The sequence below is a fragment of the Neolamprologus brichardi genome, chromosome 20 (genome assembly GCF_056152115.1).
Source record: "Neolamprologus brichardi isolate AB-2024 chromosome 20, ASM5615211v1, whole genome shotgun sequence".
Lineage (NCBI taxonomy): Eukaryota > Metazoa > Chordata > Actinopteri > Cichliformes > Cichlidae > Neolamprologus > Neolamprologus brichardi.
Genome location: NC_142123.1, coordinates 31,300,557 through 31,328,423, shown reverse-complemented (window position 1 = coordinate 31,328,423; position 27,867 = coordinate 31,300,557). Strand labels below are relative to the sequence as shown.

The following is a 27,867-nucleotide window of genomic DNA, read 5'->3' as shown; positions in this document are numbered from 1 at the left end:
TCAGGTTTCAGAGTTCATCACAGCACAGAAACAGCATTAGTGAAGGTTACAAATGATCTTCTTATGGCCTCTGACAGTGGACTCATCTCTGTGCTTGTCCTTCTTGACCTTAGTGCAGCATTCGATACTGTTGACCATAATATCCTTTTAGAGCGATTAGAACATGCTGTAGGTATTACAGGTATTGCACTGCAGTGGTTTGTATCATATCTATCTAATAGACTCCAATTTGTGCATGTAAATGGAGAGTCCTCTTCACACACTGAGGTTAATTATGGAGTTCCACAGGGTTCAGTGCTAGGACCAATTCTGTTTACATTATACATGCTTCCCCTAGGCAGCATCATTAGAAGACATAGCATACATTTTCACTGCTATGCAGATGACACCCAGCTCTATCTGTCCATAAAGCCAGATAACACACACCAATTAGTTAAACTGCAGGAATGTCTTAAAGACATAAAGACTTGGATGGCCACTAACTTTCTGCTTCTTAACTCAGATAAAACTGAGGTCATTGTACTCGGCGCTGAAAAGCTTAGAAATATGGTATCTAACCAGATTCTTACTCTGGATGGCATTACCTTGGCCTCCAGTAACACTGTGAGGAACCTTGGAGTCATTTTTGACCAGGATATGTCCTTCAACGCACATATTAAACAAATATGTAAGACTGCGTTCTTCCATTTGCGCAACATCTCTAAAATTAGAAATATCCTGTCTCAGAGTGATGCTGAAAAACTAGTTCATGCATTTATTACTTCCAGGCTGGACTACTGCAATTCATTATTATCAGGATGTCCAAAAAACTCACTGAAAAGCCTTCAGTTAATCCAAAATGCTGCAGCAAGAGTACTGACAGGGACTAGAAAGAGAGAGCATATTTCTCCTGTTTTGGCTTCCCTTCATTGGCTTCCTGTTAAATCCAGAATTGAATTCAAAATCCTGCTCCTCACATACAAGGTCTTAAATAATCAGGCCCCATCTTATCTTAATGACCTTGTAGTACCATATCACCCTATTAGAGCACTTCGCTCCCACTCTGCAGGCCTACTTGTTGTTCCTAGAGTATTTAAAAGTAGAATGGGAGGGAGAGCCTTCAGTTTTCAGGCCCCTCTTCTGTGGAACCAGCTTCCAGTTTGGATTCGGGAGACAGACACTATCTCTACTTTTAAGATTAGGCTTAAAACTTTCCTTTTTGCTAAAGCATATAGTTAGGGCTGGACCAGGTGACCCTGAATCCTCCCTTAGTTATGCTGCAATAGATGTAGGCTGCCGGGGGATTCCCATGATGCATTGAGTTTTTCCTTTCCAGTCACCTTTCTCACTCACTATGTGTTAATAGACCTCTCTGTATTGAATCATATCTGTTATTAATCTCTGTCTCTCTTCCACAGCATGTCTTTTATCCTGTCTTCCTTCTCTCACCCCAACCGGTCGCAGCAGATGGCCGCCCCTCCCTGAGCCTGGTTCTGCCGGAGGTTTCTTCCTGTTAAAAGGGAGTTTTTCCTTCCCACTGTCGCCAAAGTGCTTGCTCATAGGGGGTCATATGATTGTTGGGCTTTTCTCTGTATCTATGAAGTGCCTTGAGGCGACATTTGTTGTGATTTGGCGCTATATAAATAAAATTGAATTGAATTGAATTGAATTGAATTGAATTGAATTGAATTCCCTCTTTTGATCCACAAAGCACTGCAAGGACTAAAACAGAGCATTTTAAGCATTAAAAAATCAATTGCTGCAGTGTTATCAGTACTATGAATTCTTTTTGCTACGAGTAAAAATTTATAATGGCAGTTTTTATCCACTTTTTGCTGTGTGTTGCCTGAAAAATGGCATTTTGTCAAAATGATATGAAGAGAATGGCGTGGGAAATGTCGTAAGACCAGGTTTCTCATGCAGGAGGAACATTCAGGACACTCGGTTCTTTCACGCAGGAACACTTATGTTCGTTGATGACATGGTCCATTAGATCAGTGGAGTATAGGACGGAAACTTTGACAGAATATTAAAATCATTACATCTCAAAGTCTTTTTAAAATTCTGATTTTGTTGGTTGAAGACATGCTGGGTTTGTTTGGCTCCACGCTGAGCCGACCATGGGGGGTCAAGCTCTTCACATCAGTAGGGATATTTTAAATAGCCAGTGTTTGCTTGTCTTGTCACTCTGCTACACCCTTGTAACACCATCACATCCAGTATGTTGACATGGATGTGCATTGCTGTCAACTTGAAATTTTACTGTTGTCAGATGGATACAAATCCTCTCCTCCGCCTGTTCGCAGCAATCACTGCGACTGCACTTAAAATACTGCAGTAAAGTTGAGGCTCTAAAACAGTTTACACCTCACTGATAACATCACCTGTATGCCGTGAAATCACTGCACGCTTACACACACTATACAGATTATATAAAGGATGCGTTTTTAGAGAAAAATACGCCAATATTTGTTATACAACTGTTATTTCAAGATCATTCTCAAATAATTTTATTCAATTTGATTATTATATCACCAAATCTCAACAGCAGTTGCATAAAAGATGCTATATATTGTACACCCTACAATAATGCATAGCTGTGGTAGACTTGCTACATGACAAAGTGGTTCATCAGTCGAGAGTCTAAGATTTTTGTTTACTAACTGTGGTTAGCAAACAGTTTCTACGTGCATTACTGCAAGCAAGCTAAATAACAACACCACATAGTTCCATGTGCCAGTAATAAAATTACATTTTAAGACATTAAATAGTTAAACTATGTTTTTTAATGTAATATTCAAAAGATAATCTGTTTGTTTGTGTATGCGTGGAGGCAGCAGCGTGAAGCAGTTAAAACAATCCGGTCGTTAAGTGATGACGTGACGAATCCTACTTCCGGGCCTAAAGTAGTCTGCGTTTAATATGGCTTTTGTGTTGTTAACATGTTTAATTTTTTGTATTTTCTTCTATTTAATCTCAAAAAGCTCCTAAAACAGTCAGTGATCACTGTTGACCTCCCTCGGCTTTTATTACCGCTAATCATTTATTGAAGCTCAGTTTTTAAAACCTTAGGATGTAACTACAGCCCAGCCCATGCAGCAGTATATGAATGACTAACCTCGTATTGTGGATGGATTATCTCAGTTGTTCTCCTGGCTGAAGTTTGGTCCGTTTACAGCATCCTGCCATGCGATTACATTTGTTCCTGACCACCGAGAACACTCACGTTAACTTTTATCGAGTGGAAAAAAAGTTAGCTTGTTTATATTATGCTAACATAGCTGTGTCGCTAGCGGTCACGTAGCACATTATTGGCTACAGCTAGCCAAACTTCAGTAACCCTACAAACGTCACTGCTGTTTAGTTTTCTGTCTTCATTAATGTTGGAAGTGATAACAGAGCTGTACGTTTTAATTTGTTTCCAAAACCCCGCAGTCAGGACATGCTATATTGTATTTAGATAGAAGCTAGCGAGCTAACTTCCTGCTAACTTCTAATTCCGTTAAATGTCATAAATTCCGTTTTCATGGATGCCTGGATGTTAAACTCGATTGTTACACCTGGTAGAGCAGAACGCTGATCATTTTATTAAAGATGAAAGACTTTAGACAGTTTTTCAACTCTCAGTAATGCCATAGTGATCGTTTGATATATGGACCTGCAGCGGAGTTTAGGCCCAGACACGGCTAGTGACGTTAGACTTAACGACCAGATACAACATCCTTTCACCCGTTTTGTTGGACTTGCCAATGTGGGCTAGCTTCTGAGCTGGGCATTAAGATTATAAACAGTGTCAAATGTAGAGTGGCCACTGTGATGTCACCTGTTAGTTAGTAAAACCCTGTTTTTGAAGCCTTAAGCTGTGCATTTTAAAAGCAGACATGAAGATAGTTGGATGGATCCAACTTAGAAGTCAAAGATACCTCATCCTCACTGGCTAATGACTAGTGATTGACAGTCCTTAGCAAATAAACCCTTTGGCTCAAATTATGACCATAATTACAAAAAAAGATGTACTCTTCTATTTACTATGACCTGAAACTAGAGTTTAATCTACAGAAGTGTTTACTGAGGTCACAGAACAAAACTTTCAATATAACCAGAACCTGACAGTGAATGCAGGTTTAAGGTACTTCTGCATTGGCTTGAACTTTAAGACCGAAAGCTTAAATGTCCATCTTCTATATACAGTCTTTGGCTGAGACTGACACTGTGCAACATGAGAAGTTGCTGATCTTCATCGCCTTTCCCCTGTTTTTCCACGTCAAGGACTATTGAAAATCAGGCTCGCCTTCAAAGAGAGTAAATCTTTGATTTTGACATTCTGACGTTGTTATGTGCTTCCAATGGGAACAATCTAATTCGCTGCAGCAGCTTTTAATTTGACACAGATCCACTCTATTAGAGTAGAAGCAATGTCAGCCTGAAGATGGAAATGGAGTGTAACAAGCTGACAATTCTGTCTGATATCAGCCTGTGATATTTCCGTAATAGCTGTATAGCTGAGTCATCCACTTCCACACTTGTTGCCATTTTTGTCTCCTTGAAGTAGGAAGATGACGTCTTTGGCTTTTTAATCCCACCTACAAAGACTCCATTGGCTCGTTTATTTTATCTGTCAGGGGGGTGGCTGTCAATTAGCACCACACCAGACCTGTTTGAATCACATTCAGAGGTTCGACGAACAGATGGAAAGAAGAGGAGAGCAGGGAGGAATTAAGGATTCAGTGGAGGGGAAAGAAAACAACAAAGAAGGAAAACAGAAAGAATTAAGGATTTGACTCTCAGCATCCATCTCTCTTTCGCTGTTCCATTATTATTTATTTCTCCCTCTGGAAAATAAATATCTTTCCTTCTCCTTCATCCACCCATCTGTCCTCCACTCCCTATCTCTCTCTTTCTATCTGATTGTTCCATAAACAGTGATTGATCAGCAGCGGCAGCAGCTCACCGATCATCTCCTCCTCCATCCCTCTTTTCTTCTCTCCCTTCATTACCTTTTCTTCACGTCATAAATCTCCACACCTGTCCTCCCCTCCTCTCCCTGCTGCTCCTCTTCACCTCTTCTCACCTTTCTTTATCACCTCCTCACCTTTTCTCGGTGCCCCTTTTCCCGCTTGTTCCCTCTCTCAAGGCTTTTCGTTTATCGTGTTATTTCTGCAGTTTTTCCAGGTATCCTTTTACTTTTGTTTTTAGCCTTGGTTGGTTTCACCCTGTGGCTTTTCTTTTTCTCCTCCATTTCCTTTTTTGTTTGGTTTGCTTTTATTTCCCAGTCTCCCCTTATCTTCTTGATTGTTCATTCTTTTTCTTTTGTTGCCTAAAACATCAAATTATTCCTGTTTTTCTTAGGATTTTATGTTTCTCATTCCTCTGCTCTTCCTTTCCTTCTATCACCTCCTCCTCCAGTGTGGGTTTTATTTCCTTTGTCTTTTCCTTTCTCACCTTTCTTTCCTCCTCATTAACCTTTTCCTATTACTTTCCCCTATAACCTGTATATCTGCCTTTCCTCTCCTCCTCCTCGTTTTCCCCTTGAAGTCATTTCACAGCAGAATGACATCTTTGAATTTTGCAACTCCTGAGTGACGGATGCACGAGTGAGAGAGCGAGAGCGAGGAAGGCAGAGCAGCGGAGAGATAAAAGATCAAGCTCGAGCCCTTGAGTTAAATGATAACATCATCCGCTTCACACACACAATTCCCAATTAAACACTTCAGTGCTCGGCATGATCGTATCTGATCAGCAGCTTGGCAGATTTGGCAGCGGCGATCAATACTCGCTCACCTCCGTTATGCACACGCACGCATGTAAATACACACATGTGCAGAGCACGCATTCACACACACACACGCACAGACATCATGTCCTGTCGAGCCGTGTCATTCTCTGCATGTCTCTTTCACTTTATCCTTCTTCCCATGATCTTTGCATGCTTTTGCATTTTTCTGTCACTCACATAATCTCACACGGCATTCTTCTCCCTCATTTTGTCTCATTTTTCTTCATCTTCTGCTCCTTTTCCTCCTTTTTCCTTTCTCTTCCCTCCTTATACTCGCCCATAATCTCACATGCTCTCCTCTCTGGGCTGGCTTTCTCAGTCTCAGTGTGGCAGTCTAAGTAGGTCGGTGTTGACAGCTGAGCTCTACACAGACAGAGAGGAGACATTATTTCTGCTCTGTGTGGGCCTCTATACAATCACTCACTCACTGTTTATGGCTCAGCCTCATATCTCCTGTATGGCCACACTAAAACCAGAGAGTGACATGAGCTGGGTAACAGGTCCATGCTTTGCAGTCTCCCTCGGCACCAGTTCAGTGTGAACTCTGCAGCTCTTGACACATGCAAAATTTTGCTGGGACCCACCAGCATTTGTCAGGGGATGTGTGGAGTTGCATTTATTTGTCACCTACAGTGTGGACCACGCAAATGTAGTCTCTGCAAGGTCACAGACACACTGCTTTTCATTTAAGCTGCTAAACTTTCTGAAGGTTTGGTTATATTATGGATGTGACCTGAAGCTGCAGACGCTCGGCTTTAATTTGGAGGTTTGAACAGAATTATAGTATTAACTGTTTTTATAAACAGTTCTCTGTTTTTATGGAACTAAATCAGGGAAAAAATCACGTAATAATAATTAAATGCTTATGTTAACTAGTTTGCTGTTTTTAATCTGCACTGGGAAGCATTTGATTACATTTGCTTTAGAGTTCATCCTGTTTCTGCCTTCATCAGTAAACACTAGTGAACCAATGCCACTGGAAGCCACGTGTGGCAACATTATGAAATTATGAAACAAAGCAGCTTGTATAGCACCAACAATCATCCCACAATCAAAGTGGACTTTTCTTCATTCTGATGCTCGGTTTGATGCTCGGTGTCTGCATGACTAAATGCAGTTGCTGCCGTGTGAGTTGCTGATTTGAGCGAATGAGCAATTGAACAGGTGTAGCTAGCAAAGTGGCCAGTGAGCGTATAATGATGTATCAGCTGCCTGGAGAGTGATCTTCACTTGGCCGGAAGTTTTTCTTCTTCACCACTGAAAAGAGCCGCGATCATCAACCACTGTTCTCCTCCGTGGACCTCTAGGCCTTTTTACGTCAAAGTCACCCCCATTTCTTTTCTTTGACTGCGTCAACATGTTAATTAATCTGGTCCTAATGTCTTCTCTTATCGCTCTGATGGATTTGTTTGGTTTCTGAAACCCAGTACTAGCTGTCTAGAGGGAGGAAGCAGAAGGAAGCCTGAAATAACAAAAAGATGGCTAAAGACATAGAGCTCACTGGTGAACAGAGGACAGACTGAGGCAGAGCTGAAAGACAGGAAATAAAAGTGACAAAACGAGGAAGCACTGAAGGAACTACAGTAAACACACATGAAAGAAGAAAGTCAAAATAGTAACTGTGGTTTAACCTCCTAAGACCCGAACTCTTCCACAGCATGCATTTTTAATTTCTCTTTGATATTTGGGCTGATTGGGACCCGATGAATGTAAAAACAAAGAATTACCAGATTTTTTTAACCTAATTTTTGTTTCTAAGAAAATGAGAGCCACATATGAGGATATTTAAAATTTCAGTAGAACAGTAGCAGTATAATGTCCTCGTAAGTGGATATCAGACCCTTGTAGAGCAAAATTGAGTATTTTGGTCTAAACAACCCAAAATGTGATGTCCACATGTGTGGACGCCAGGTCCTAGGAGGTTAATACAAACCTGAAATTCTAAACTAATAGAAGAACAGGAAAACAATCTAAACTGGTACTTTAAGCTCCAAAGAAACTAAACAATGACCAAAATTGAAACAATGCAAAAAGAACGAATGAATTACTAGAACGACAATGAAATAAAAACAAAAACGAATTACACAAAAACTCAAATTCAGAAATAACAAACTGCAAACACTAGAAAAACAGAATACATCTTCCAAAAAAAAAAAAAAAGACATTATCTTTTTTACTTGTAATACGTGTCGTGGTGTCACATCTACAGCATTCACATGCAAAAGCTACTCTTAAACTCAACTTCATGCTTTTTAGCAGCTTGTTGCAGCAGCATGTTGTGAGAGAATAACAGTGGAGACGACAAGAAAAATAAAATGAAATACACCTTTATTCTTCTTATTGGTTCCATTCGGTCTTTAAGTCTGACGTCATTAGCCGTTTCCGGGTGTAAACTCCGCTTCAGGTCCCAAAGTCAAACGAACACTGCGGCATCACTGAGAGTTAAAAACTGTCTAAATTATAATTCATCTTTCATAAAATGATCAGTGTGGCTGCTCTACCAGGTGTAACAATTAAGTTTAAAATCCAGGCATCCATGAAAACAGAATTTATGAAATTTAACAGAATTAGAAGTTAGCAGGAAGTTAGCTCGCTAGTTTTCACCTAAACATGATATATCATGCTCTGACAGACAGAATTCTGAAAAAATTAAAACCCACAGCTCTGCTATCACTTCCCACATAAATGAAGACAGAAAACTAAACAGCAGTTATATTTGTAGGGTTACTGAAGTTGGGCTAGCTGGGATATAATGATGTGCTACGTGGTGGCTAGCTACACAGCTATGGTTAGCATAATATAAACACATTAGCAAACAGAAGCTGTACGATGAACGCTAACTTTTTTCCACTAAACGGACCAAACTTCAGTCAGGAGAACAACTGAGATAATCCATCCACAATACGAAGTTAGTAATTATTTTCTGCTGAATGGGCTGGGCTGTAGTTACACCGTAAGGTTTTAAAAACTGAGCTTTAAAATCAAAAGTGATAATAAAAACCGAGAGAGGCCGACAGTGATCACTGCCTTTTTTTAGGGGCTTGTAGAACAAGATACAAAGCATTAAAACACGTTAAAAACTCAACAGCCTTAATACACGAAGAGTAGTTTGGACCCGGAAGCAGAGTTCATACGTTATCATTTAAAGACTGGATTGAAATTAAAAGGGTTCATTGGCTAATGAAATGCATTTGATTAGCTGCTCACCAGTTAGCGTGAGTACCTGTATAAAAGCAGATGTTTTGACAGTTTGCTGTTGTGGAGCATTCAGAGGCGTAAACACATGGAAGCATATCAGCCATCAGCTTTCTTGTTGCTCTGTTTCCATCTATGAAGAGTTTTAAGTCCATCATTCTACAGTGAGAAAGTGTTCAAGACATCTCAACAAATTTACCCCAAGGTCAGACCGTGCAAGGCTCAAAGAAATTGCAAAAAAACCCTCCCCAAAACCCCATAGCTACATCTTAGACTCTACAGGCCTCAGTTAGCATGTTAAATGTTAAAGGCCTTGAAAACTCCATTCAGTTTTATTTTTATAGCGCCACATCACGACAACTGACGCCTCTGGGCATTTTATATTGTAAGGTAAAGAGCCTACAATAAGATAACACCAACAATCAGATGCACTTGGTGACAGTGGGAAGGAAAAACGTCCTTATAACAGCACAAGCACATAAAGCACTAGATGTTTGGAACAATTTCCTTCAGACAGATAAGACCAAGATGGAGATGCTTGGCCATAATGTACAGCATCCAAACCACCACCTCATGTTTACCTCATGATAACTGTCATCACGGTGAAGGAGGGGTGACGATTTGGGCTTACACGGCTGGGGCACCTTGCAGTCATCGAGTCAACCATGAACTCCTCTTTGTACCGATCTAATATTCAAGGATCAGATGTGAGACAGCTAAAGCATTGCCCAAGCTGTGTCATATAACAGGAAAATGATCCTGGGTACAGCAGCAAATCTACAACAGATGAGCTGAAACCAAGGCGTTGCAATGATGTTAAGAGAGCTGTGCAAAAACCCGCAAGCATCAATGAGCTAAAGCAACACTGGAAAGAGGAGTGGGCCTCCACATTGTAAGAGACTGATAAAGTCTTTCAGAAAACAGTTACTTGAAGTTATTGCTGCTAAAGGTGGTTCTAAAAGCTACTGAATCATAGGGTGTAATTAGTTTTTCACAGGACTATGTAGAGCTCTGTGAAAGAGCCGAATTCTGCAGCTCCTAAATGGCCACTCAAGGTCTAAATCTGCAGCATTTCCCGACCTAACCTGACTCAACAATCACTCATCTATCAACACGTGTGCATGGGAAGAGAAGTGAAGCATAAATACACAAAATAAAGTGCTTAGTGTGACCAGGAGGGATGATTACAGCAAGTAAAACTCACATCATTGTTTGTATGAATTAATGAATCCATTGCTTCTCTAAAGAACTGGATTTTAATGAATTAGCTAGCACCAGTATTCATTTTTAAACACCACAGGATTATGACGTTTGTGAATTTGTTGTGCTTTTCATGTGCGTCAGAGCCACAAATATTAATAGATTTCACATTTGATGAAACATTGAATATTAAATTGATCTTTCTTGAGTGTTAATAGAGTTTAACCAGTAAATCAGTTAGTTTTTATCATATATACTAGTTTGGATATCTCAGTGTGCGTGAATGCAGCATGTTTGTACTGTAAATGTGCCTGCATGGTGTTATGGTGTGTGTTGTTCGTGTGTATGCAGTGTACATATATGTCTGTCACCGTGTGTGTGCTGCAGAGTGGAGCAGAGCCCAGGGCTGTCCTGCCTCTATTCAATGTGTTTAATTTTGAGCTTTTTGACAGCTGCATTATTCACAGACTAGCAGCAGGCTGACTGTTCTAACCTCCATCCACCCACTGCAGGGGGCTTTTCATCTCTGCTGGGGGCGAAACTGCTCGTGCTCTGCCACGACGCTGTCACAGTAACGTATGCCTGTGTGGCTCCGTATCACCGCTGCATTTTTTAAAAATTCAATACTCCAAAACTGCTTTGTGTAGCAGTTTATGAAAACAAACAAACTGCAAATGACAAAGCGAGGCTGCAAACGCACCCTGGTCTCACTACTTCAGATGCTGCAAATTTGTCTAATTTAGATGTGTCGGGCTACTTTGTTGCTACCATCACGAAACATTATGTGATCCATCCATGTATCCTTTTTAGATCAGTGGCTTTGAGCCTGCAGTAATGTGCTAATACTCCACTACTGTCCCAAAGCTGTGCTGAGGGCCTGCACTTAAACATATAAAAGATCACAAAAACTGATAGATAACGTCGACTTGCAGGTTATTTTGAACAAAATTCATCTGACCGTCCTGGTTTACGCATCTTGGCCATTATTTTGAGTTTTTAACTAAAAATACGCCATAATTTAAGAAGTGTTTGTTTAAATCTACTCTTACCTCGTGCTAAGCATGCTCAACAATTTAACACACTAGTGTCAGTTTGGTGCAGCTCTGTGCTTTGAGCTAATGACATCTTGCTTAAACAAAACTGAGACGAAATACAGCAAAGACTTCAGCTCAAAGTTTGAAAAATCAGATCCAGAGACTAGAATCTTCTTTAAACCCCCCAAACAAACACTTTACAGGTAGTGTCGATACATTTCACAGTCTGTAGCATGTTGTTTTCCATTACCTACCATCAAGCGATTACCTAAGAATACATTCTTATACTGTAACAACAAAGCAGCTGCATGCCACATTTCTACAAACGAGTCAAAGCCCAAAGAGGCCCGTGTTTAAAAGGCCCAGCTCTCTAACATAGATTAACTTTACAACTTGGCACAAGAACTTCCTGTTTTGTTCTCTAAAACAGCGGTCCCCAACCCCCGGGCCTCGGACCGGTACCGGTCCGTGAGTCATTTGGTACCGGGCCGCGAGAGTTGAGGCTCAGGTGTGAAATGTATGGTTTTCAGGGTTTTTATCGGTTTTCAGCGTTATTTTGTTATCATTTTTATCATTAACTCAGTTTTCCTGGGTCTTTTCACGTGTGTTATGAATAAATCTTCTTTTTTTTCGGTACCGGTACTAGTTTTATTTTGTTGTATTTATCCGCGACACCTTAAAGGCCGGTCCGTGAAAATATTATCGGGCATAAACCGGTCCGTGGCGCAAAAAAGGTTGGAGACCGCTGCTCTAAAACAAGCTGCTTCTACCTGACATCCAAGGCCAATTCAGAAAAACCAGCTAACCTGACTTCAGTGCTCTTGGACTGTGGAAGGAAGCAAGTATATGTGGTGGAAACCCAAACAGAAACATGTAGGACATGCTAGCCCCACACAGGCTGATCTGGAATATTTTTAATGCATTTTCTTGACCAATAATATTAATTGCTGTGTCATTATTCATGCAAAGAGTGTCTATTCTACTTTTTTTCCAAGAAGGGAGATTATAATATTTATTTGAATATTACAGATGTCTGTGTGAAGTTATACTCTCTATTTATGCATCTTTCTTACCAAACTACCTGGATAGCTTAGCACTCCACCCTGCTGCAAAAAGTCAACCAAGATAATACTTAACTCAGTGTTGTTGTTGTGTTTTTTTAAGGGAGTTCCCAACCCAGTGGGTCATGTTATGCTAGCTACATCCATTCTTATAATCCATATTATACATCCAGCATTTATTGATAAGCATAATTTTTAACTTGTATTTTAGCTGTAGCTATAAATGTTTAATTCACATTTATTATCTCCTCCTCTTAGCCTTCTTTCCCGTCTATTTTGCTTAGGAAATGACACTAAATGGAAGAAAGTTCTCAGCCATGCTCTTAATCTTTGAATTCATGTGGTTGCAATGGCACAGGTGCATAAACTCAAGCATGTAACCATGACAACCTGCCTTTACATTTGTGAAACACAGGGTGCTTCTAAAGAGCTCAGTGAACTTGAGCACGCGCCTGTAATAGGATGCCATCGTTGCAGGAAGTCGGTATGTTCCTCGATCAAATGCAAGTTGTATTATTACAAAGTAAAAGCGTGCAGGAACAACAGCAACGCGTCCGACACATACACTGCATAAAAATCACCAACCTTCAGATTTCCTGGGGCATTGTTACACATTTTGCCGTGATACTGGGCTGCCTAGAGCGTCTCCAGTTAGTGACCATCAAGTCTGCACTGCAGCTGGTTGACTGGTATATCAGAGCTTTTCACCTGCTGCTGCCAAAGAGGATACAATGGAAGCAGTGAGAGTGAGCCAAAACAGTAAAGTTACAAAGCAGACCGCTTAGCAATGACATGAAGCACCTTATAAAACCCGTGAGAGTGAAGCAGAGCTGCAGCGTCATAACTCTCTGCAGGTTTATCACCACGACTGACCTCTTTCACATTTGATACACTATATGAAAGAATTACTTAGCTTACTTAAGATGATACTGTACAGCTCAAAAAGCGTAAACAGGTTAGCAGCTCGAACACATCATAAAACTTTAGACCTATCTTCAAGTTTGAAGACACATTCTGAGGGAACGAGGTCAAACCAAACCCTCGAACCTGCCGTCAGCTGGACACAAGCTTCCAAACCAATGTGACCCAGCCAATCAGACATGAGAACCAGCACCGTGTGTATCAGAAGAGGCATTTGATCATGCAGTGTGTGTGTGTGTGTGTTGAGAGGCAATAAATGTCACTGATTGCTGGCGTGATAATGGGCCGGTTGAGAATCACTTCAGACAAGTGATGAAGGTTAAAGAGCTCTCTCTCTCTCTCTCTCTCTGCCTCCTTTTAACAGCTGAAAGATTTGCAGGATGTACAGAAATTTGCTGCTCTGTGTGTGTGTGTGTGTGTGAGAGAGAGAGAGAGAGAGAGAGCGAGAGAGCTAATAGATCAGCTGCTCGTTAAAAGCCTGGTCCTGGTACCAATTTATCGCCGTGTAGACTGACAAAGGGGAGGGTCAGAAGTTGAGTCCAGTCTTTGATCGACTGCAGGAGCGAGTTATTAGTAAACCTTTCATTCTGTCGTTCCTGCGCACTGCTTTTTCTCTTTTATGGATAATTTAGAGTGATGGCTTGACTAACACTTGTGTCACTGTAGCCGGCATGTAGACTTGTGCCATCAGAAACAATACTAAGGTGTCATTAGTCTTGTAAACACTAGAATAACATTAATCATTAGAAAACGATTGAGTGATTGGAGATAACAGCCTCGTAGTGTCATTATTATTAGTGTAATTTGCTCTTTGAGGAAAACAAATCATTAATTACTACTAAGTCTAATATCTGTTTCCTGTTTCTAGCTTCGAAATGTGTCCCGAATGTGCATCTGCTGATCAATTTCAAGTCAATGAGGCGTAATGATGAGAAATTCGTGGCATGAGAACTGACGAGGTGACAGTTATTAGAATAATGTTTATAATTACACAAACAGAAATGTTCACGACTCTCTGACAGCGTGATGCACGAGCCACGTGTCAGGATGAGGTCTGATCACATTCTCCATCGAAACCACAGGCGGTTATAACTGCCATCACTTTTTTCTGGTTTCAGACTTCGCATCAGATTTAGGAGCTTGCTCCCATTTAACCACAGCAGCACCAGTGAGCTCCATCCTCGGGTGTTCAGATGATAAGTGCCGGCTTGCAGTTCATCCAAAAGCTGTTGGGTGGCGTTTTAAGGTTTTAACACAGCTATTTCTTTATGGATTTTGAAGCTACAATCATGTGTTGTATATTAAAGCTGGACATGACATCATCCCTTGGTTTAGCTTTGATTTTAACAACATGCACTAAAAACGTGACCTCATTTGGATGAACAGCTTCAACTGTAAAGTCTATGGAAGCACCACATAAACACAGACAGCTGCTAATTGTTGCTAAGAAACATAGAAATACTTTATTTGCTTTATATTACTGCTCAACATCCCCTGAGACCACAGCAGTGAACTTGCCACTGTGTATATGTAACAGGGTCATAAATCACATTGTTATAATTACACAAAATGTGTCCTAAACCCACAAACTGTTCCTTTTATACCTGACTTTTAGGACCTCCAAGCCTGTAGTTATGTTCATTATCATTTAGAGCCCCTCCTCATTCTTTCCTTCTTCTTCTTTGGTGCAACCCTATAAATACAGTGTACCCCTTTTGTCTCTCCCCTTTTCTACAATTCCCCTGTGGGAGAGGTGGGTGTCACTTCTTTCCCAACACTGTAAAACGCTCATATAATGCATATTTAGCCACCTGGATGTTTCTGATTGTGATTTTAGTTCAATTATTGTCATTATTAAGCCTGTTTTTTGTTAGATGTTACAAGTGTGTAGTATGTATGTATCATAAATGGGTTTTAGGCACCATAAATGCTAGCATGAATATATACTTCTTGCTAGCTTGGAAGTTGTGGTGGGTTGAGCTAACCCTCTTCCCCACTGTTTGTATTTGGTCGTAGGAGCTGGAGCGGGCAAATTATTTACTTGGAGGCCTTTCTTTCTTTTACCTTTTTTATCAGGTATGTCGGATTTCATGTTGGGTTTTTTTTATCTTATGTCAAATATGTTACGTGTAAATGCATACTTTATGTTTAATGTTTAAAATAAATGCCAGCCCTTTTTCTACAATTCCCCTGTGGGAGAGGAGCTGGAGTGGGCAAATTATTTACTTGGAGGCCTTTCTTTCTTTTACCTTTTTTATCAGACACAACGCAGGATCACACCGGTTACATATATAAGATTAAAAGTTGCATAAACACATCCTCATATTTGCATTTTACGCTGACTCTCCTCTTCTTTCGTGTAACAAACTAAAAGTGATCTCTACCTGTTAAAAGTTACAGACTGCTGTGTGTGAACTGAAGTCAAGCATTTGTTGTGCAGGTGCTCATGAAAAAGCACCTATCTGCACATCATGCAGCTATTGAAGAACTTATGTAACACGAAAACATTACATTACTGAAATGTGCAGCACAGGAACTTGTGGTGGTAGACTGTACATAAAAGATGGATGCATCTTCCCGGTCCAAAAAGCGAAGCCGGTGTTGAAATGCCTTACACCTGCATTCCTTGTAATGGCCAGCAGGCACTGGCTACTGTAACAGCCAAACAACCAATGAGAAACTTGCTCTGTGACCTCAGTGGACACTTTCTTGGTCTCAGTATCTGTTTGGGGTCATATTAAAGACAACACAGGTTCATTTTGTAAACAGTGCTCCCAATTAAAGGCACGAAGGAGGACATGCTCAGCAGCCGAATCCATCGTTTACAGTCTATGCTTCTAGTCTGCTTCCACTGCTAAATCTGATACTGCATTACTGCCTCGTGTCACTGCTGGCAGCTGTGAGGAGTTTGTAGTGTAATATAAAAAAGAATGAAGAGTGAAAACATAACCCAATCCTGGATTGTTTGCCACAAGCATACACGTCAAGAAGCCCATTTTCTTGCGGTTCTTGCAGTTTCACCCGTCGACTTCTCGGCATTAGTTCAAGGTTTTATAACGTTATCAACCAGCTCCACTCAACAAACTCTCTCTACCCCTCGAGCGCTCTCTTAAAACCGAAATTCAGAAAAAGTCTTCAGCGGTGTGTGGTCCGTACACAGCTAGTTCACCAAATAATCAATTCACTTTTAAAATGCTGTTTATTTTTTAAATCTTTTTATTGTTTTTACCGCTTAAAAAAAACGACTCCAGGAGGACAAACTTTGAATCCCTACTTTTCTTACTTTTCCAAAATACTACATCATAATCTCAGTCATTTCCACCACATCCAGACGGGGCTGAACCAATGTTAAAAGAGCACCGTTAAATTGCAAATCTTATCCTCTGTCTCCTTGTGGGGCTGCTGATCTCTGCGCTTCACTCCTTGACCTGTAATATTAATTTAAAAATGATTTAAATGAAGTGAGTATAACAGTTTAATTTCTCTGTGTGTAAGCTTCCCTCTAAGGGTTCACTCTTGGTTCAGCATTACACTTAGCAGCATTTCTCTTACACCACACACACAAGCTCAGGGTCTCCAACTGGAGGAAGAGGAGAGGCTACTAGGGAGGAGAGGAGAGCAGTAACAGAGAGGAAGGAGAGGAGGAGGAGAGGATTCATATAGATTTGATAGATTGGAAGCTTGAGGCCGAGAGAACACCTGAGGGAAGAGCAAAATAAATTGGATGGAGAGAGAGAGCGAGAGGGAGCAAGAGAGGTAGGGAAAGAAATGGGAGAGAAAGACAATAGCTGCATGAAATTGGATTGAGAGAGAAACAAAATGAGAGATAACAAGCAGAGGATAGACGGCAGAAAGAGAGACGGGAAAGAAAATCTGGAAAAGGGTGGAGGAGGAAAGAGACGAGGACGAAGCAGGAAAGAGGGAACGTGGAAAAACTGTTTTTAAAGGAAAGAAAGAAAACACGACAGAAAATAGAATATTATTTATTGTCACTTCACAGGTATGATGACATTTGCATGGTTTCTGTCATATAGAAATGAATAGAGACGTAAATAAATAAATATATATATATGTGAATTAATAAAGCATTATGAACCGACTGATCCACCAAGTGTGACTTTAAAAAAGCAAGAAACTGAATAAATTTAAGAATTAAATCTAAAAGAAAAGAAAGGTGTGAAAGACAAACGGAGATTTAGAGGTGAAGGAGAGAGAGAGGGAGAGACAGAGAGACATAGAGAGTGAATAAAGAAATGCCGGCAGTGCTTGGCCAGCAAATTATTTGCAGAGCTACAGATTTCCAGGCTGCCTTGTTGGCCTTCCTGCATGTCTGTCACCGAGTGTGTGTGTGTGTCTGTGTGTGTGTGTGTGTGTGTGTGTGTGTGTGAATGCGTGTTTCTAAGGGGGCTTGTGTGTTGAGGTGTGTCGACCACGTACACATGTGCATCCGTGCTTGTCTGTGCTAGGCAGGCTTGAACATCACCGCATATGCTGACGTGTGTGTGTGTGCGTGTGCGTGCGTGCGTGCGTGCGTGCGTGCGTGTGTGTGCGTGCGTGCGTGTGTGTGCGTGCGTGCGTGCGTGTGTTTGCATGTGCATACACTCCCAGGTTATTTTTACCCTTCCATTTAAAATCTGCTTGGGGATGCAGAAGCACAGGAAGTGAGTGTCGTCTCACTTTTCCTCCAAGCGAGCTTCGGTTCTCCTCCACGTCCCGTCTGCTTGTTGTACTACTACCACTGTCTGCCATCCTCTTCTCCCATGATGCATCAGGCCTGCCTCTTATATACAGAGACAGAGATGAAATTTATGTACACCCAAAAACCATTTAAAGAAAATTCCCTTGTATCTGTAGCCGATGGTGACTCATCTCACACCAGAACAATTAGGTGAAAACCACAAACTGTAGCTTAAGGAAAATATATTTCATACAAATATACAGATTATTTTGTTTTCAGCTCTGATGATTATGAATATGTTGGATGATTAGGACAGCGGCCACGTTTCCTCTGAGTGCAGATTTCTGACACAGTGAGCAACATGAATGTTTCAGATTTTTGTGTTTAGGCGAAAACAGATGTTTAACCCTTTAAAGCTGGTCGGAGCGGGTAGCACTGCAACCATGTAAGCTAGCACAATAATTTTTTTTGCGTATGAAACCGGAGGAGTTGTACTTACATCTTATGCCATCAGCTTGTCCTCGGTCACGGTTTCCTTCCACATATAGCTTTGCAAAAACTGCATAAAAAGCACTTGCAGCAACAAAAACATAATATTCCAGAAACACGCTTTGCCGATCCGATCAGCTGTTTGTAACACTTCCTACGTCCATCAGCGCGAACTATCGCATGTCCGCCATGACCTGCCCAAAACCGGAAGTGACGTCATTTTGCGGAAATGTGTTTTTTTACTATCAGGGCCTTATGAGCCTATACTGGTGTTTTTAAAAGTTATGTTTGACTTTATGACTTTCTGTGTCGTTTCTGGGATGCTTAGAACTAAAATTGCACTCCTGGAAATAGTTTATTTTGATGCATATGCTGCTTTTTTTTGCAAATTTGCATTTTAATATTTATTTTCGTTTTTCCTGCGGTATATAAAAATTGGTGTATTTCAAAAATAAAACTATGAAGACACTTAAAATAAATTTCCTGTGGTGGGAAACTATTTTGTGCAACTTTTTTGTATTTACAGTTTTGAGGGATAAGCCTCTTAAATTTCTCTAACTAGAAATATATGTTAAAAAAACAAAAACGATTTTCAATCTTTTTGTAGTTTATTGCACTTTTTTGCAATTTATTTAATTACTATGCACTTAATGCATACAAATTTGGGCTATAATGGTTGTATTGATGTATATCAACTTGAAATGCTGCCAAAAATGGCTCCACAGCATGTAAAAAATATAATATAAGCTCTGGCGGACTTGGTTCTATGGTAGGTCTTAAAGGGTTAAAGCGATTCTTGCGAAAGTAATTTTTGCTTTTTGCCTTATTTATTTAAATATCTACAGCAGAGGTAGATCTTGTAAAGTTAGCATCAGAAATGAAGCCACAGCTTCATCTGACTTTACGACTTTTTCACTGCAGCTTTTGAATTTATCAGTGCAGGGAATAACAATCACAGCGTCAGTATGGGGAATAATAATCATAGCATCCATATGACGACTCACAACTGTCAGAAAATTCCTTGAGGGAGATGAAACTATTGGAATGGATGTGAAGGAATGTACAAAGAAGTGGACAAAAATCTTTGTCCTCACCTCCCACAATACTGATAGCAACAAAGGGAGGGCACCCAGAGGTTGCATTATAAAACACTGGGTTTTATACTTAATGCACCAGCACAAGCATAAATGCTACTAATGACACCAGCCTTTTACGAACAGTTCATTGTAGACTAAATCAGGCCTTTGTGCTATTTCAGCTACTTTAACAGGCCACAGTTGCTGTACGCCTGCAAACCACTTTGCAACCCACCTACCAGCTCATGGTATACGTGTGATTTAACCAGTGTTGTGTCCTCCGTCAGTGATGTTTCTCTCCTGTTTTAATGAGGAGATCTTGCAGTTGCCACACCACAGAGCTGTGCACCTGGATATAAATGACTACAGGTGGTATAACAATACTGAAACTACAGTTTAAAATCATTGTAGTGCCTCCCGTCTGTTTTCCATAAAGTTAGCCTGTTTTTTTCTTTGCTAATACATCATCACTTTAACACTTTATTTTGCACCACGGGTAAAAAATATCAGATTTCATATCGTCACTTGTCACTAAATAAAACTAATACTGCTCACCTGCATAGACCATTTGAACCATTGTAACCAAAACTGTCACTGACGGCAAACAAACAACAGCAGGACGTCGGAGCAGAGCAGTGACAGCTGAGGATGAAGATGTTTTCCTCTGAGGTGTTTTTGTCCTCTCGGGAGAGCGGCACGTTGAGGTTTCACATTTTCTGAAAGATGTAATTCAGCTTTTATCCCTGCTGTACGCTACAGTCTGCTCCTCACTGTGTTCATGCACAGAGCTGCAAATCAGATTATTCACATTTGCTAGAGACGGCAAAATAAGTGGGAAATAAAATGTTTACATCAAGTGATAAAATCTATTGTGAAATCTTTTTATTTCTTATTCTCAACAGGAGAAAGTCTTTATTTTACTTTATTTTAGAATCCGAATGAAAAAGGAACCATTCACTCAAATCACAGATCGGTTTTAGTGGCGTTTTTCTGTTGATTAGATGCAGGGTGGATTTACTGGAACTTTGATTTTTAACACTTTATATTTTTATTGGTAGTTTTGTTTTGTTTTTTGTTTTTTTTACAAAACACTCAGACCCTTAATAAGTACAGAGTATCTGTACTTAAAAAAGATCCATTTAAAGTACAATCAAATCAAATAGGTGAATTACAGCAATGATAAATTTGAATTTATAATAGTTTTCCATTCAGGTAAAGGTCTCATTTTTTCCAGTACTTCTCAAATTTATCAGCAGCAAGTCTTAATGAAAAAGTCAGCCTCTCCATTGTGTAAATTTCCTTGATAATGCCTGTCCAGTCCAAAAATGACGGTGGATCCATGTTTAGCCATTTGCGAATTATGGCTTTCTTTGCACCAGACAATAGTATTAATAAAAGATATTTGTCAGATTTCCTCACTCCTTGGGGCAAATCCCATAGATAAAACTCAGTGAAATCAGGGGCCAAGTTCTAGCCCATCATGGTATTGATTTCTGTTATAACTTCTAGGATTTACTGGAAGTTTTTTGCTGTTGAGCTTTTGAAATCTATTCTTTTTTATACTCTGATGGGAACAGAGCCAAATATAACCAGGGCCAGTGTGTTTGTGTGTTAGCAGAATCCCAAAGAGGTCACGTCTGGCTCTAATACTCTTACGTATTTCCCTTGTTGACCCCTGACAGAAGCTCTTGAGTTTGTTCACCTGATTTCATTTATCAGAAAATTCTTCTATTTTCTACCACTAATCTACTTCTGGGTCACTCTGCTGCGTCTCTGTGTGGCGTTCGACATAACTTCTCCTGGGTTTGCCCCAGGGTCTCCTCCCATGCCTGAAACACCTCACCTAGACGCCCCCAGAAGGCATCCTAATCATATGCTGGAACCAGCTCAGTTCCTTTTGAGAGCAGAGGAGCAATGGCTCTACTTTGAGCCCCTCCTGCACGCCAGACCTGCTGACTCTGTCTCTGAGAGTGAGCTCAGACAATTTTATTGCCGCTGTTTGTATCTACACTCATTTTCTTTTCGGTGGGGGTCAGAAGGATGCTTCAGATTCACTGCAGACAAATTCCCCAAACCGTTTCTCAATCTCTTGCTCCACACTTGTGAACAAGACTACCAGATTTTTGAACGCCTTCAGCTGAGGCGCCAGCTCATCCCCAGCTGCGAACAAGCAGTCCACCTTTTTGTTGCTGAGAGCCACAAACCCAGACTAGGAGGCTTTCACTCTCATCCCCGATGCCTTTTCAGTCAGCTGCAAATGCCCCAGTTCAAGCTCAAGGTCACTGCTGGATGAAGCCAGTGCACAGCAGAGCAGAAGAACAGTGTGTGACTTCTAATTCTAGTCAGTAGAAATCTGCTCTGATAACATATCTCAGAGACGCAGGAATAATAAGGAAAGATCATACATGGAGATCCCCGTCTGTATCTGGTGCTAGAAAACCCCTCGTGTGATTTTAGAAAGGATGCCGAGCACGGCCCTTTTGAGTAAAGAGGCCTCTTTTTTCAAAGCTTAAGAATAGTTTCATTTTCATCAGTTTATTTAGTTTTCATCACTCATTTTTTCCCAGTTTTTCGAGCCCGTTCTCACTGCCGAGGCGTAACATGCCAACGTTTTGTCACGTCCCGGGGTGTTCCTGAGGAACGCAAAAGGAGACCTTCGGCGTTCTTATGGTACGGGGCGGGTTATGGCCGAAATCCAGTGCAATGACGCTCCCGCGGTAATAGACGTTCCAGCCCTGTATTCCAGCCCTAAACCTAACCTTATCCCTAGCCCTAACCATAACCTTTTTCCTGAGGTTAACCAGGACTTTAATGATGTTAAATAGCGTGTTTCTAAGCGATTTGAAGAAAAAGAGTGAACATGTGTAGATTGAGTCCATATGGTTCTCATATTTCCTCATTTTTCCGAGGTCGTCATTTAGGAACGTGGTGGGTAGCCGAAAACGTAATATGTTGACGATTTGTCACCTAGCGTAAAATGTTACGCTTTGGGAGTGAGAACGTGTTGGTTTTTCCCAAACATTTTCCAGTCTTGCTTGGTGAAAATGTCATGTATGTTCATCCATAAAGCCCAAACTTCAGTTATTATTGGTTTATTTTTGGGTTGACTTTCAGGTTGTAACTAAAAACAAAGGCTGATGTTTAATGGGATAAATCACCGCCCTTAAACCTCTTTCTCTCACCCTCAGATACATCCACGCCCTCTACCTGGGTGCCAAGAGCCGCTGGAACAGCAACGGGCCCCGCCGCCAGTTCCACTGGAGGCTGATGTTTGAGAGCGCTGACATCACCATGCTCCGCCTCCTGGAGGCCTTCCTGAAGTCGGCTCCACAGCTCGTTCTGCAGCTGAGCATTATGGTCCATGAAAGCGGTGTTCTGCCTCTGCAAGGTGACGCATTCAGCCGTCTTCTCCTTTTTCAAAGATTTCTTAGAATGAATGATATACAGCTTTATTTTGCTTTTTTTAGCCATCATTACCAGTGGCTATCATAAGTTTTCTGCTGAGATTGGGCAAACAGCACTATTGCTGCAAAGACCAAGACGTGTCATAGACGAAGAAGCAGAGGGTCAAAGTTAAAGGAGGAAATCAGTCTATAAACTTACTTGATTTGAGCTAAGAAATAAGAACCAAACTGTAATAAAGCAAACTTATTCTGTGTGTGTGAATGTGTGAGTGTGTGATATCACTAGGAGAATCTATGCTTTATTCATGCACCTCTTACAAGCAGATTGGCCTTTGATGAATAAAACAAAACAGTCTCTCTCCCCCGCTCTCTCTCTCTCTGTGTGTGTGTGTGTGTGTGTGTGTGTTCACTTCAGTACTTTTCACACTCCGTGTTCACACACACCTGGCGGGCACCAGCAGCAGCAGAAGACAAGTGTCAGAAACATATTTAAATAGCACAAAACACACAGCTGACTCATAAAACCCACAACGCACACATGTAGTCTGCACAATCCAAAAAACTAACTTCCTGCATTTGAATATCTTTAAAGTTCACCTTGACTCTCCTGCTAGGACTCTGTGCTCAGTTACAGACGAGTGGAGGGCAAACATCTGTGCGAGGCGCAGCCGTGGCTGCGGTGGACGCGGCGCGCACCGACTGTGCTCAGTGTAGCAGCGATATCGACGTGCATGGCTGCAGTGACAACACAGAGTCTGCGTGTCTGCAGGAAACTTAGTACATCTGCTTTGACATCCATTAGAAGACGACTTACGGCCCTTTGAGAGTGTAACACTGTGTTATTGTAATATTTCATGTTAAAAAAACAAAAATGTTTAAATCCAAATCCCCGAACAGTCAAAGATCAGTAATATAATCGAGTCTTCTAATGCAGGTTGTGTGAATATCACAGTTTAGATTGTTATCATCAGTTACTAAGAAATGGCATATTTAACAAAATAAAATCCCGTGATTTGTTCTGTAAAGTTTAAAAAGTGGATCGAGTGCAGAAAGTAGTTATTAGGAAAAAAAACTGTATGTTAATAACAGCTAAAAATAATAAAAACTGCTGAACAGTGATGGCATAAAAACATGAAACTACATCAAAATAATAAGAAGCACCGGAGCTGACCAGACTAGAGACACAAAGAGACGATGTGCACCAGAAGAAGAGCCTCATCACAATAAAATATTCAAGTGATTAACAAGTACCTCAATTTACTACTTAAGTACTCTTCCTGAGTAAATATACCTGATTACAGTACAATGTAGCCTTTGAAAGCATGTTTTTATAGGGAACCTATTGTGTGCAGTAGCTACAGTAGCTTTGCATAAGTCGCTACATAATAATCAGTCATAAAAGGCTGATGGGGTGTTGTTGTCACCCCCCCAGGCAGGACGCCAGGCAGGCGGCGTGGACTCTGAAGTGTGTGAATGCAGTTACTCGAGAATCAGGCGATGTAGGATTTTCAAATTCTTAAAATAGGAGCATCGAATAAAAGTTTTAATCCCGGTGACTTTGACCATGTAAGACGTCACCTTTCCTGCAAATCACCCAGCATTCTGAAATTTATGCCATGGGTGTGTGACCTAGGAAGCTGAGGGACTCTCATTAAACGAGCTGTGGTGGCTCCCATCTTCCTCTCTTTAAAACAACTTTTTTCTGATTGGCTGCCCCCTAAAAAAAAAGAGGTGAGTGGGCGTGGCTTCTGTGCTCACAGCCAGAGCTGTGCTCACTGAGATGACCGTATTAGGTTTAACCACTCTTTATGACATCATTCATATTAAGGATGAGGAAGAACTGTGAAACAACAAACCTGTTGGCTCTCGGGCATTATTCATACACACCTGCGTCATTTGTGGGTTTATTTCGGTTTATTATGAGAGCTTTAACATTTTGAGCAGTATGTGTGAAAAAACTGGGAAATGTATAATAGATGCTTTTTAACCTCGAATCGTCCTTTGTGTCCCTCCTTACCCAACATCCTTTATCTCGTAGCCTAAAAGCGAAACTCCTCTCAGAGATAAACGTGTCCGAGCTCTCACACACAAATATCCCTGTCTACTTTGACCTACCATCTGTTAAAAAGCATTCATGTTTTTTAATGTGGGCACTCATACATACGCTCCTGCAGTGCCGGCAGTACTGAAGAGCTGAGAAGATTCACCATCATTATCCATTATCATTTTATCTGTCACACGAATCGAGTGTCGCTGTAGCCAATTAATCATTCAAGTCATCTGTTAAGGACAAATCCCAAACATTGGCTGGTCCCAGTTCCTCCAAATGCCGAGCTTTCCAAGCGTAACAAACTGCATCTGTCACTGTTTAGTCATAATTCCCTTTGTTTTGGGTTCATTTATTGCAAGGATGTTTTGGTGTATTTTCTCAAGCTATGCTTCAGGATAGTCTTTGCGTTGCTAACCTGATTTATAAATTTGGTTGTGATTTAGCGGCAGTTGTTGATTGGGAGAACAGGCTGCGGTTGGATTAAGTTCATCTCAGTTTGTAGACAGGTGATCTTTAAAAGGTGATTTTCCATTTACTTTAATTATTTTTGCTTTTATTTTCTAATCTATTTCTCTTCCAGCTACAGTGACTCTAACATGATCAATGTTCCTCCTCCAGAACACTGATAGCTCCATCTCCATATATTCCCTTAATATGAAATGTACCACTCCACTCAGATTGGGGGTTTTCTTTATCAAACTTCTTTTTCATGCTCGCAAATTTCCAATTTTGTTTCTATCTGCTGTGTTTAATCTCTACTCCAAACCATTTTTTTGGCCACAATTACCGGGGCAGTCCGGAGAGCGAAGAAGACTCGATCCTGAATTGCTTTCACCCTTTGAAAGCAATTCCCTGTGATTTTATCCCAGGAAACAATCATTTTCCTGTTTTTTCTTCTTCTTTTTTTGCATCCCCATCCACTAGGCGATTCATTGCAGATCTCTCATTGTTTATAGACAACATCATGCATCCCTTGGAGATGGTCTGGGGTCAAACGTTTGACTCTCTCAACTTTTAGAGATTAGAGACACTGTTTGGATCCCAGAATCCACATTAGCTAAATGAACCCACTGATCACTGACATTGTTACTAAAATCTGGAACAAATCGATTTACACACAAACAGGTTGTTGTTGTTGTTGTTTTTTTGCAGTTTTAATTTGCAAAGGGGTAAAAGAACAAATAAAGAACATGGAAGCATGGCTTTTCACAACAAATAATAGAACCATCCATCCATCCATCTTCATCCGCTTTATCCGAGGCTGGGTCGCGGGGGCAGCAGCCTAAGCAAAGAGGCCCAGACCTCCCTCTCCCCAGCCACCTCCTCCAGCTTATCCGGGGGAACACCAAGGCGTTCCCAGGCCAGCCGAGAGATATAATCTCTCCAGTGTGTCCTGGGTCTGCCCCGGGGCCTCCTCCCGGTGGGACATGCCTGGAACACCTCACCCAGGAGGCGCCCAGGGGCATCCTTGTCAGATGCCCGAACCACCTCAGCTGGCTCCTTTCGATGTGGAGCAGCAGCGGCTCTACTCTGAGCCCCTCCCGGATGGCCGAACTTCTCACCCTATCTCTAAGGGAGAGGCCGGCCACCCTTCGGAGGAAGCTCATTTCTGCCGCTTGTATCCGCGATCTCGTTCTTTCGGTCACTACCCACAGCTCGTGGCCATAGGTGAGGGTAGGGACGTAGATCGACCGGTAAATTGAGAGCTTCGCTTTTACACTCAGCTCCCTCTTCACCACGACAGACCGGTGCAGCGTCTGCATTACTGCAGCTGCAGCCCCAATCCGTCTGTCGATCTCCGGCTCCCTTCTCCCATCACTCGCGAACAAGACCCCGAGATACTTGAACTCCTCCACTTGGGGCAGGAACTCATCCCCGACCTGGAGTGGGCACTCCATCCTTTTCCGGCTGAGAACCAAATAATAGAACCATTTATAGAAACTCGCCATGGTCAAAGGATCGAGTCAGAGCCTTCCATTCAAAGACGGCTTGTACAGTTGACTTATTACGATCTTATAAAGACGAAACATGATGCCACGGACACATCAGCAAGGCCAGCTTCACACAGAGAAGGGCACAATCATAAAATGTTCCATCACATTGATGACACTTTAAAACCAACAAAAAATACATAGAATAAAGAACGCTTAAACATTTCTCCAACATCTTAGAATTTGAAAAAACGAATCGTGTCATTGGTTTTCCTCCAGGTCACGGTCATGGTGGCTGCAACCTGAGTGAATACACCAAAACATCCAACTTTTTCAGGGCATTATTGAAATGTTACCCAGCCAGCTGAGAAAAGTAGTTTCCTCCCATCAGGAAAAGTGCTGTAAAGTGCTGTAAAGTGCTGTAAAGTAAAATAACTGAACGATATGATCTCTCATCCTACAGCTGGATTCCACAGTCTTGGACTCAAGTTATCTTGAGTAATCTTGAGAGGTTGAAACATATAAAGCAGTTCTAAATGAGTCCACGTTAGAGTGGAACAAAGACTACCGTTGCCAGCTGTGGTCCAAGATGGTCGACTGGAAGTGCGACGAGATCCTCTCAGCTGAAGCCGCTGAATGATATCAAAGACAGCAAGCAGGACAAAAAATGTTAATTATGTTAAATAGCACAGATGTAAAAACCCAAATAGTCTGAGTTCAGTTCGTGCAATACCAAATGTTTCAGTTTCTGTGAAATTCTGTGGAGATCATTTCCTTTCCAAAATTAAAGCAGCTTAAGGGGAATGACTCATATATCAAATCAAAGCAGACAGAGGTTTGAAGTTTAAAGAACTCCCTTTCCTTTATTAATACATATATAGCATTTGTCTGGTGAAGGCAGCCCATAATTTTCTCTGTTCTTAATGTGGCTGAATCCTCTTGAGACATATTGGAGTAAAGGAGTGACAGCTCTCTCCTTTAATCAGACCTCATTAAGGAAACACTCTGTGGTTTCTCTGGTCTGCCACTGGTCTGTGTTCAATTGTTTTTGTTCAAAGGTGGAACAAAACCGT

General features: G+C 41.2%; 1 protein-coding gene across 1 annotated transcript in view; it reads left to right on the top strand.

The window, feature by feature from the left end:
- xkr7b (XK, Kell blood group complex subunit-related family, member 7b) overlaps positions 1–27,867 on the top strand; it is a 120,787-nt gene that overhangs the window by 81,160 nt on the left and 11,760 nt on the right. The window contains exon 2 of the mRNA XM_006803705.3: positions 22,598–22,797. Coding sequence (XP_006803768.1) covers positions 22,598–22,797 — 200 coding nt within the window. The remainder of the gene's footprint in view (positions 1–22,597; positions 22,798–27,867) is intronic.